Here is a 12,218-nt window from a genome sequence, read left to right on the forward strand (position 1 = left end):
CGTTGGAAAACAGAAATCTGGTGAGCATATGTAAGGGACCTGCGTTCTTTTACGGGTCGCCTCCATTTGCGGCTCGAGCAGCAAGTTGGTCGGTGCTGGTACCGCACCTGGTACCGACCTCTAGCCCTGCTTCCTGTTTAGCATTCATTCCCTTTGTGTGTGTTCCTTAAGCAAACACCACACAGTGGGAATCCACAGTGAAAAGGACCTCCGCGGAGACCGGCGCAGGATGCAGGATTATGCTGCGAGAGACCGAAAGGATGGCTCAGGTTGGCCCCCGGGAGCTTTTCGCTAAATGCGCAGGTAGATTGCAACCTGGGGATCTTTTTTTTTTGTTTGCCGAAGGCCGGGTAAGGATATTCCACAATTGCGGCCCTATTTAGGTTAACAGCGCCGCCGTTTTCGGCTGTCCAAAGAAGCAGGTCCGGGGCCGTTCCCACAATACCCACCGATGGTGGCGCACATCCTCGATTGTACGTAATTTTTCGTCAGCCATTATAAAATTAGGTCGGTCGGATTTCAATGGTCGCTCGCAGGATGCGCTCTCGCGGTTGTTCCGAGAACAGGGAACGATCTCGATCACAAGACTCCGAACGGAAGCCGGCCTACATCGTGAAGATAAAGGTGGAGCTCTTCCAACCGGTTCCGGGAAACCCCCAGCAATGGCTAAACCCGTTGACCCGGAGTATAATTCTTGTTCCAGAACAAAAAAAAAAGACTCCCACCAAACGGCGGCGCTCGTTCCAAGCGGTGGTTCTGGGATGCGACAACAAATTTAAGACACATGTTCGTTCGCCACGGAGTAGCACCAGATACGGCTCGATTTGTTCCCAGGCCGATCTTTATGCTGGCTAATGACAGCCAGGCCACGCCACCGCGGGACCAAACGATGAGTGACGCCGTCGTTGTCAACGTCGTTGGTGCCGTTTCCCATGAAGTCTGATGCCGTTTCGGAGGTCGGTAAATCGTACGCAGGCCGAGAAGACTTGCGATGCTCTTGCGACATACGAGGGCTGTTCAAAAAGTTCTAAGACGTTTAAATTTTCATGGGTTACGTATATTCCATTTTTGTGTGGCGTTAGGTTGCTACATATGTCAATGACTTATGGTGAAAAGCTCGGCCATTTTGAGTAATTAGTCAAATTTTGACAGCTGTTTTGCTGGGACAAGATTTAGCTCATCGGCTATGTTTGCTTCTTACAAAAAATGAAAGGCAAATAATATTTATCAAATTTTGCGGAAATTCAATTGTCATAGAACTTTTTGAACAGTCCTCAAACACGAGGCACAGCCGTAACTGCCGCGAAGCGAAGAGTGAACTGTGACCCGCCTGGATGGCTCCCTAGCCTGCCTGCCGGGGCCGTTTGAAAGTGAGAGTGTTTAATTTACATCGAAACCAATTATTATGCTGCCCCGACGGGGACGGGCCGAGGTCCAGTGTTTTTCCAGCCGAACCCGGGAATCATGTGTGGCACAGTTGCTGGCAGCGCGTCAGCGTGTTCGATCGATAAGACATGTGGTGCAAGTGTGACAGAAATGATACGCCACAGCTTACGGGATGGGACCGTGTTGTGTTCGATGAAAGAATGCCCGAACTTTGGGTGGCCCCACCAGACCCGGTAGAAGGAGTACCAACAAACGGACCGGGGAGTTCGGAAGCCGAGTGTCGTTCGCACCCATGCTAATGGTGTGTCGTCTCTCCTTTTTTGGATCGGTATCATGTGATGGAACCAGCCAAACCAGGGCTCACATTAAATGGAGATAATAACGAACCAACCTTGCATCGAACCGACTTGAAACGACTCTGGTCGTTATGCGGGGCACCCATTGAGGCGCAACTTTTCCTAAGGGCGCAAGGAAGACTTCAGAAGACCTTCAACGGTACAGCGTTGTGCCGTGGCGACTTTCTTTTGATTTTTTCGGCCGACCTGAAGGAAGAACTTGGAACCACGACGCAAGTGCCGCAGCTGTCGCGCCGGAGCGTGTTTGGTTTGATAATCCTCCGAATTCTTCGATGCCCGGTCTGCGAGTCTGACGCGGACAATGGACGTTGGACCCGGGGTGCTAACGATACGACTTCGTACCTTTTCAGCTGCACTTCTAGACGACTTCAAAAGTCAAGCTGCAACGGAAGATTGATGGTGCTAATTCGATCGGAGGTCAAGCGAGCATGCCCGCATCGCTGGTAGGCACCGTGCGTATGCATAATCAGCGGTAACTGCATTCAGCTCACCTCATACACTTCTTCCGTCATCGAGCGTCCCGGATCCCGAGGCGAGCTGGTCACGTCGAGCCAATATGACGTGATAAAAATCAATCGAGACGTCGAACAGCTGTTCGCCGGGGACTGCCCCTTGCTGAGCGCAACATAATCGAAGCCATTGTCCACAGCCATCATCGCCACTTGGATGGGGGAAAAGGATTCCCCCCGCATCGGCCCCCGGGGGGGTCGAGATATCGAAGGGGTGCGTGTGCCTTCTCTCGGGCACCGAGAGTGCACTGAGTCGGAAACACCTGGCACCTGGCCGGTTTTACCGGTCCACTTTTGTGCACCTTTATTTTTTCGTAGCTTCACCGCCTCACCGTTTTTGTTGTCCAGTTTTGGGATTTTTTATTTCCAGACCCTCACAGGGAGCCTTTTTTTCGGGGCGACACTATCCTATCGGTCGAGTGGGGACAGCGACTAAAATATTATTCCCAATTGTGATCTCCACGATCTTGGATTCTCGATCCGCGTAGCAGGAATTCTCATTTCGTTCGGTTTGCGTTGGGAGCGCGTCCACTCGGCGACGATGTGCAGATGGCGTCAGATTTCGAGGCAGCTCGCAGACGCATTCAACAGATTGCTTCCACAGACTGATCTCGAGTTAGCGAGTCCGCAGCAACAGATTTTTTTCCTGTTCGTCCGAGTCCAGAAAAAGGTTCCCATTTTTGACGTAGGTTGCCTACTCCTACGGGTCTTCGGGTCGGCCTCGGCGTTTGGCGCGTTTTCGAGCCCATCCCGGGGCCGTGTGTAAACGGATCGGTTGGAAAATTTGACCTGAGCTCGGCTCGGGTCCTTTTCTCCTCACCGCGTTCGGATTTTCTTCGTATTTTCTGTGATTCCGGAAGGTTCTAGAGTTGCAACAGCTGCCAAACCGGGGCCTAGCGATATTCGGAGTGATTGCATTCCCGTGCACACAGCATCCTTGGATGCGAACAGAACGCCGGCTTTCAAAATGGTTGCCACCGGCAGCAACCGGTGGAAGTGAGCAACTGGTGGCTGCAACGCCAACTAGGATACCACCACACGTGTTGGATTTGGCTCGGAATGAGACAAATGTTTTTCGTTACGAAGATGGTGCCGTGGAAAGTCCCGCCAATGGCCACCGGCAGGTGCTGCGCTGGATGCGCTCAAGATTTATCAACACCCACGACACGAGCAAATTGCTGTGCGCTTCGGCGAGGGATGTTTACAAACATTCAAATTCGAACACATCGAACGTTCTAAGGTTAGATATGAACACCGAAGCAGCGCACCCAAAAGTGGCCAATAAATAAGGATTTTGTTTTGATTTTGTAATGGCTGCCGTTAGGGCGCCGTTACACAACCCACCGACCGACTGGGACACGAGCAAATGAAGATGGATCGGTATTCTATGGCCGGGATGGCTGTCTCTAGGACCACAATTTGTGACACTCTCGGGGGCAAGTTATGGCCCCACGGAGAGTAAAAGTCGTGCGTTTTGAGGCCACGTTCGGTCAACTTAGGTTGCCATCACCAGCGGAAAGCAAATAATCGGACCGTAAATCAACAGCGTGCGCTATTAATCAGCAGTAAAAAGTTTATTTTAATGAACCGTTCGCGAACTCCGCCACAGAAGGATCACTCCGCGGAACCGCGAAAACCGGCTGCCAAAAAGGCGATCGGTGGCCAATTTCGCTTATTATGCGCTCTCGTGAGATGCGCTACGGTGGCCTGGTGGTGACCGCAAACTACAACCCCGGCCAACATTGGTCGAAGTAAATTGTTATTTTTGCGTTTTCCGCAACTTCGCTCTTCGGATTCGGCCCAAACGGGGATGAACGGGGCCCAAAGCGGAATGGCCAAAAAATGTATCACCTGCCGGTGATTACGGCCCATAAATTATCGTCAGGCGAACGGACCTGCAGCAGCCGCAGAAGCAGCAGCCGTCAGCGGCCGAGCGGATTTTATGCCGAGGTTATGTTACCTTTGCATCATCGGTTCGTCGTGCAGTTAGCGGTCGTTGGTCGTTGGCGGCACACGATCACCAAAAAGGCTTGTGGTGGCTGGTGGCCAATTTGCTTATCACAGGAAGATTTGAGAGAGCACCGGCAAAAACCCGTTTGGCACACGCTCGCGCGGCGCCAGGGGCTCGGATTAACGCGAAAGCGTGGCTTCGAGGATGTGTTTAGTAACTTACCCGTAGAGCAGGGCCGCTCCGGCGATCGATCCGCCACTTTGCGCCACGATGTACAGCAAGGCACGGAGTGGTGAAATTTGGCGCGCAACGACCATTCCGACCGACACGGCAGGATTCACGTGGGCTCCTGTGAGGATGAGAGAAACAGACCAAAAGGATGTTCAGCATCGGTGGAAAAGAAACGTCTAGGACCGGAGCAGTCGAAAAACAATCTCCACCAGGCCCGAAAGGATACCGGTTGGAAGAATTAAAGCCCGTTAAGCACAGCGACGGTGGCTGGACCAGATAAGCTGGCACCGAAATTGAAGATTTATCAGCACGGACAAGGATCAAACCACCGGTGGATTCAGGGATTCTCCGAGGCTTCCCTCTACGCCGTGAGGTAGATGCTCTGTGGCCTCTGCCCAAATTGTGCCCCTGGGAGAGAGAGAGAGAGCCCGGCGGGCAAGATGGCCGGGTTATCTTCACCTTCGCCTTCGCCATCCTCCTTCGTCGGGTGGCTGGCATCTTAGCCAGAGTCTGTGTCGGTGGCAGCTGGGACGGTGGGACAGCAGTTTTTGGCACAACAACCATACATTTAGCCGGCAATCGGGCTGATGGTGCACATTTCTTTTACGGCCTTACGGTGAGCCCGTAGGCATTGTTGGGTTGGAAATTACAGCATCCTTCCTCGGGGACAGACAGGGCCTCTGGAACGTTCTGATCTACCGCTTGTGATGCCGTGTGATCGGAACTTTCTTATCGGCAAACTATAATTTATTACAGCAAAAAAAAGAATGGCCCAGCCATCATTTTGTGTGGCACGAAAAGCTCACCGATGACTCCATGACGGCGCTGGGCTCAAGCTCAATTACTGTGGCCCGCAGGTTCGCGGGGTCGCTGGTCCTTTTCGAGTGCAATTTTTTAACCCCCTGTCATGATGCTTTTCCTTAATGATAATTATGCTGGGGATGCAACGGCGGCACTCGACAGCGTGCGCGGCGTGTGCTCCCGGGACCCGGGACATCGTCGTGGTCTCTCGATGGGAATTTAATCGATTCGATATTGTATGCGGTTTTTTTCCTGACATTTACGTCTATCCCGTCGGGACAGCTTTCTCCGGACAGCCCGATAGTTCTACCCGTTAACGGGGCCAACGGTGGCATATTTTATTAATTGCATAAACACTTGATGAGAACTTGCCGGCATAAAGGATGCGGGCTAAATTACGCTACCCCAGGCCGGTGAAAGTTGGTCCTGGTTGGGACTTCCTGGATGGTAGGGTTTTTTTACTTACCAGAAATGTGAAGGAAGCACTGGGTCAAGGCAATCATGGAGAACCCGGAAGACAGAGCGGTCGCTAGCAGCACCGAGGAGACGCTGGCCCCAACACCGGAACCGGCTGCCGCACCGCACACGATGAACACGTAGAAGAATGAGGCCAGGCATTCGCATGTGATCGATCTGTTTTGGGAGATAAAAACCAATAGTCCAATTAGAACACCCTCGACGTGCGCTTGATTAGAGAGGCTTTACAGGAACCCATTTGCATAGTGTAATATTCATGAATTGTTATTAAAACACACAAGCCCCTGGTGAGTCAGAGATGCGATGGGTGGTAAAAGTTTCGCGGAATTCACACACAGCCAGCCCGCAGATTGGAGTGGATCATACATAATTGAGCGAGTTTCAATCAAGCGGCACACGCGCCAAACGCGACGACGGGTGCGAAAAAAGGGGTTTAACAGCTCTTTATTGGCTTAAGTGTGCCGCTTCGGGCAACACCGAAGTGTTCTCCATTAAAAAAAAAATGGAGACAGAAGACGATGGCACACGAGCATAGCCGGTGTGCGGCATGCTTATCATAATTTTATGCCCCGTATGCGCAACATGCCACTGATAACGACTCCGGTGGCTCCGGTCTCACTCTCCACCAAACGTACCTCCAGAACTCCAGACTGCGCAGCTCGTTGTGCATATTGATGCGGCCCTGCAGCGACCGGGACAGCTTATGGCCCGGTTCCTTGCGCATCGTTTCGAGCCGCTCGAACAGCTGAACGATATGGAAATCGATGTTCGTATCCGGTACGTGCAGGCTTTCGTCCGCCATGGTTCGGATCGGTTGGATGCTTGGTCAATTAGTTGCCGGCCAACCAAGTCGCGCCAATCACACACGGGACAAATCACAAGCCACGCCAAGCGAAGGTTAATTGAGCGCGGGACCCGACTGCCGGGGGTTTCGTTGGGCACTTGTGGAAATGTTCGTTTTCGTTTTTCTGCCCTACACGATCCAAACTGTCCTCATCGTAGAACCACTTGTTGAGCGCGCGGTCAAATCACACGTCACGGAATATTACTTTTTAGGGGCACTAAATGCACCAGGCAATGCACTTTTTGTACGTCACTGTGTTTCTATAACTAGACACCACAGAATTAAAATAATAGAGGGTTGCTAGCAAAGAGCGAACGCACACGGATACACCAGGCGGGAACGAACAACGAACGTCCTTTCGCTAGCAACTCTACATTACGAATGACGAAAACGAAATTCTGAGTGCGTTAACGGAAGCGCCGATGGAATGAACCGAATGAACCCGTGCCACGAATGAACCTCCGCGCCGGGACAAATTCGGTTATGTTTTCGGTCCCTCCCCGGTTCATTGGCTTTTCAGTTCGTTGCTTTTCCCTTTTCCCCGTCACGTTTGTTGTATCGCCTGCACCACCAAGCCGGTTCGTCCTTAGCCGGTTGCAAAGTCGAGCGAAAAGTTGGGCAGATAGTGAAAAAAACCATTGGAAGAGGTCATGGGCTTGGGAAAGTGCCACGCCAGCAGCAGGAGCAGTTAAAAATTCAAGACACTCGCATCGTTCGGGCGCTTTTCCGCCGTGAACGATGTTTACAAAATTGCACTTCAAGCACTTCCATTTGTCATCACGTCTCGAGCGAGCAAAAGTCGTCGTGACCGGGCCTAGGCTCGGAATTGTTGAGCATCGCTTTAAACTTTTGCCGTATTGTTATCCTGAAGTAGCCTCGGTTCTTTCAAAGGACGGGTAAAGAAAATGTTGATTGTTTAACCTCACACGCCCTTGTTTTCTTTGTGAATTCTATTGTGTTGCACTGTCTAGAGAAATGTGCATGGAGTTATGAAAATCGCACAACCACTACGCAAGGACGATAATACTCAACAATAACACTATTTCATAATACTGTGATCAAAAATATCTGGAATTTTGTGTTGTTGAAGAAAATGCTTTAGGGTCCCACGAAGCGGTAATTTGAGTTTTGGAACCTACAGGCGATATTTCTTATGGATCATTCTATCCTTTGGTCACAGCTCATGATGCTCCACGTCCCTGCGCCAGGTCGAATAAAAATGTAAGCAAAACTTTCACATTCGACCGAGTCTGGCTCCTCGACGTTCGCATCTTCTCGTCGCTCTGAGAACATTTTGAACCACAGATAAACGCTGCTTTGTGCCAAAATACACGGTGCGTAATCATGATAGGGAATATTCTAATGTTAAATAACTTCGCCACTTGTTGGTTGATTCTAACAAATTAGCCAGATTTTGAAACGTTAGTTTTTGTTTTGAATCGATTTATGCCAAAAAGTGGGCTGAAATTGTAGCACTGTAGATTAAAAATAATCGTTCAACTGTAAAAACTGTGAAAACTTTGTGTGCATTTTGTTGCCGAATTTCTTCAGACTTCTTTCTGTGGGGCTGTTTGAAGCCAACCGAATGGGTTTACTCCAGCCAACCGAAAACCATTGAGGAACTGAAAGCTAACACAACAGCGGAAATTTCAGCTATTATGCCCGAAATGTTGTCAAATACAATGAAAAATGTTCAATAACATTGACAAATGCCCGCTTTTTGTGTGTTTAATGGAGGCAGTAATTTGAACGATATTCTATTTTTAATAAATTATCAATAAACGGCATTCTGTACCCTTAATAAATCTTGTTCATTTGCTAACATTTATTAAAAAACTTTGAATTTATTCAACATAAAAATATCCTTTGTCGCGATCACGCACCCTGTAGATTAACCATACAAAATGCCATTCATTCAAAATGCATCAGCGCACTTAATTTTGTTTGCAACATTAAATTTCGCAGAATATCTTTGACCAATGACCAAGCGAAAAAGTTCTCTTTTTCTTAAAGTTGATAAACAAAGATCACATTAAAAATTGACGTTCCTACAACACATCGCATTGCAAACGGCAACAAGTGGTTCGCTAGTAAGCCGTTCGTTAAAGGCCCAAATGTACCCCCTGCGAAATTTCGTAGGCCAAGGATACGGGAGATTGAAATACGGCCACCATTCGGTCAATCATGGTGCGTTTCCCGTATGGACATGGCAATAAAGAAAGCTCCCAACAACAGAAGCCCTGCCGAAACACAAACGGGAGCGCGGTAACAACGATTGGGCAATTTGCTTACTTTCCGCCTGATCGGCCGTCCAGTGCCATCCTTCAGCGCCAGGGCCACGCAGGTCGGCTTCGGCCAAAAAATGCGAAACCAATTACGGGGCTAATATTCAAATGATCGGCATGTATGCATAATTACATGCAATTTATTAAGGAAGCCCTGCCTGCTGGCCGCCGGTTTATTTGCATAAAAGTCGACCCCGAAGCGCCGTAAGGAGTGCCGACTTTCTCCTTCTCGCAGGCGCAGGCGCGAGTCTGTACGCAACATTCCAACGCGATGCTCAGTTTTATTCACACGCGAAGATCCTCCAGCGACAGAAATCTAAACAAATCAAAAAGGGGATCGCCCATGCTCGCGGGAAGATCAATCAATTGGCAAAAATGGCTGGAAATGGTTTATGATTATTTGGGGCGAAAATAATTGCCCGACATTCCCGAGAGCACGACGTCTGGAAGGACAGCGCTGCAACAACAGGCAGCATAGCGGGCGCACTGTGGCACCAGCATGGCGCAAGCGAACGGAAAGGATCACTTCGTCCACCGTTTGAGTGTGGTGGCCGCCCTGAAGGATCGTCGATTAAATGTCGATCGTCGGTCGGCGAGTGCTGGAGTGGCTCACCGAATGGCAGGTGTGCAATCAGATTCAAATTTCAGGCCTCGTCGTGCAGCGCAGCCTGAACTGGTTCTCCGACACTTTAGGGATCTTCTTCCTCTAGTACACTTTCGGCATGCTGGCGAACGAGGTTAACAGGATTTCGGGACGCACCCGGGGTGTCCCAGGGCGCTGTGGTTCCCGTGTGTGTTCGAGGCCTTTCTTTAACGACGCAACCAAACACCGGCGAGGATGTGCGGGATTCAAAGGCACCCGAAACTGCGGGAGGCACCAGCAACTGCATCCGAAATACGCCCTGCGTATGACGCCCGGACCGGTGCGATCAGCGCAGTGCAGGGGCCGCACAGGTTTCGCTGCAGTTTGGCTGCCGACGCAAGGATCAAATTAGGGGGTTGGCTGGTTAAATCCCAAAAAGAGCGAGCCGAGTGTTTGCCGAGTTCGGCCGTATCGGGGAGCCGCAATTACCATTGCCCTAGCGGTGCTATATAATTATCACACAGTGCAGCGGCACAGCACAGTGCATTTAGCGGCCAGAACTGCATCGGGAACACGTGCAGAATCCGTTTTGCTGTGCGATTTATTGCGAAGTACTCTGATCATTGTGGTCGTTGCAACGAAAAGGAATAACTTTCCGTGGCTGATAGAGAAAAATAAAAATAAATTTTCTACTCTTATATGCTAGGATATTCGGTTTCTTCATCATTATGCTGCTCTTATGTCTAAGAATATTCTATACGTTTGCTGACTTTTTTTATATATTAGTTGAACTAGTTTTGGGCAGCTTCTAAGCTTTGCCAGCATGTGCTTCGTTCGGCAGCTAAGCTCCATTTAATTATGATTCTCTGAACGGTTTTAACGAATTAGATAAATTCATCAACAGACGGTGTCCATTGTTCCCGATGTCCCGTGGACCGTTTGATCAAGCGAGTGGAAAATAATGATGATCAAAAATATGTGAACGTTGCCATGCGAGGCTCCTGCCCGCGTCCATTCTGGGGGGCACCCTTTTCGAACCCTTTTCACGTTGCCTTATTATTTGAAAGTTCAACGAAGGGCTTAATTGCTCAATTTTTTTTCTCGATCATTCCAAAACACGATCCTGGTGGCACACGAAATTCTGGCCAACGAACTGCTTTTTTCTGTATTCCCGTTTTGAGCACGTGGATGCCATGGGAGGGATTGAAAAAAAAAAACGGGCCAGGGCCGTTTTGGAGGAAGTTTAACGGAAACAGCTGGTTAAGTGGACAACCGCTGGGTCTTCCTGGAGCCCAGGTACTCCGCGTGGTACAGGCGCGTGTGTGTTTTTGGAAATTTGACACCACCCTGCAGGTAACACCGGATCGGAACCGGATCGGAAGATCGACGGCATGCGCGCGGATCAGGAAGTACAGCAAATGGCCTTTAATAAGTGTTGAACCAACCCATTTCTCAACATTATACTGTAAGCTGGGAATGGAAGCGCGTTTGATACTTAGTTTAAAATAAAATGGTATTTGTTCAATAGCACAGACAGGGCAGGGCACTATTGCCACGGTGAGCTACTATTTTTGGCGTACCAATCAATAGCCGCATTGAGACAAGGTCTCGAGGTGTCTCCTTCCAGTTCATCATGTGCAAGTTTCAGCTTCTCAATTTCACTGTGGTTTTAAGGTTCCTAATTGGCTGTTCGGAATCGAGCATGGGATACTGACTTTCAAGGACCGTTGCATAGAAAGTGGGTTGTCCACGACGATTGCATCTATTCATTGTTAGTATCCGGGGCCGAATGCAAGTTTCCCAAACTTCACTTGCAATCAGTAACTTTCAAACATGCGACGAGTTGCGAATGAATCCGGGCCAACAGTTCAACTCTCCCCGTTCTAATACTCATCATACTTCGTCGTACGGTCCGCAAGCGGCAATATTTTCATAACTCAGGATTACAGCTAATGCCTTACACCTGCGCTGTGGAAGCGGCTTAGGGGGGACCTGCCCTAGGGAAACGACTAGCTGTGACGGAGAGTATGTTCGTCCTGTGGTGTACAGAAGAACCACTTCTACTTACCACACCAACTGGTGTGTGAGAACAGAATTTGTTTGTCTGTTGGATTTGCCAGGCGAAAGTAATTTGCACCCAGAGAGTTGGCAGCAGCTCAGGACATGGTCTGCCACGGAGTATGAAGTGTTCTTCGTTTTATTCAGAGTGTTGGAGAACATTTTAAAGCTGAAACTGCATGAGCTGACGACTGATGGAGATGGTGGAACGAACATCGAGTTTAAAGCGGAAAATTACTCACCTCGCCTTCAAATATAGACTTAAACGGACTTTTATATTATTTTTACATTAAATATGCTTCCTTTCCTTAAATGTTCTCCATGTTATGTGACTTTTACTATCCCACCAACGCCCAACCAGGACATAAGCGCGCTTTACTTTTTCTTCTCAGTTCCAATAATTATAAATCCATAAACTGAAAATTGAGGTTGATGGAAAACATTTTTCCCGCACGTGAACGACAAGCGCTCGGTCGGTAAAAACTGGTTCTCCCGGATGGACTGGTTAGCGCTCGTGGTGATGATCTCAAAATGAGGAACGACATAAACCTGATGACGCGCTGGAAAAAATGAAAGCCGGCAGATTCGCTGCCAACAGCACAGAAAAGGGCAGAAAAGTGGACTGCAATTAATCTCATGGCCCCAACGCATTTTGGGTGTTGTTGAGCGATTTTGTGATTGCAAACTTAAAAACCCTCGCTGCGTGTCCGTTGCATGTGGTTGCGTGCAATAAAAGG

At 49.3% G+C, this 12,218-nt stretch overlaps 1 protein-coding gene across 1 annotated transcript; it reads right to left on the reverse strand.

Annotated features, from left to right (window-relative positions):
• Positions 1 to 4,420: 4,420 nt before the first annotated feature.
• On the reverse strand, positions 4,421 to 6,513 carry LOC131207796 (neurogenic protein big brain-like). Its single transcript, XM_058200426.1, has 3 exons — positions 6,347 to 6,513; positions 5,701 to 5,867; positions 4,421 to 4,551 (listed from the first exon to the last, which is right to left on the reverse strand). The coding sequence occupies exons 1-3, from the start codon at positions 6,511 to 6,513 to the stop codon at positions 4,421 to 4,423; spliced, it is 465 nt and encodes a 154-aa protein (XP_058056409.1).
• Between the last annotated feature and the right edge of the window lie 5,705 nt (positions 6,514 to 12,218).

The sequence above is a fragment of the Anopheles bellator genome, chromosome 2 (assembly GCF_943735745.2).
Source record: "Anopheles bellator chromosome 2, idAnoBellAS_SP24_06.2, whole genome shotgun sequence".
Lineage (NCBI taxonomy): Eukaryota > Metazoa > Arthropoda > Insecta > Diptera > Culicidae > Anopheles > Anopheles bellator.

What these genes read in the sequence shown, in the direction of transcription:
- LOC131207796 (XM_058200426.1), bottom strand. Translation starts at nt 6,513, where the DNA reads ATGGCGGACGAAAGCCTGCACGTACCGGATACGAACATCGATTTCCAT. An exon ending in CGCAGTCTGGAGTTCTGGAG is followed by an intron (nt 5,868 to 6,346) that starts GTACGTTTGGTG and finishes CTCCCAAAACAG; the next exon opens with ATCGATCACATGCGAATGCC. An exon ending in GTGCTTCCTTCACATTTCTG is followed by an intron (nt 4,552 to 5,700) that starts GTAAGTAAAAAA and finishes TCATCCTCACAG; the next exon opens with GAGCCCACGTGAATCCTGCC.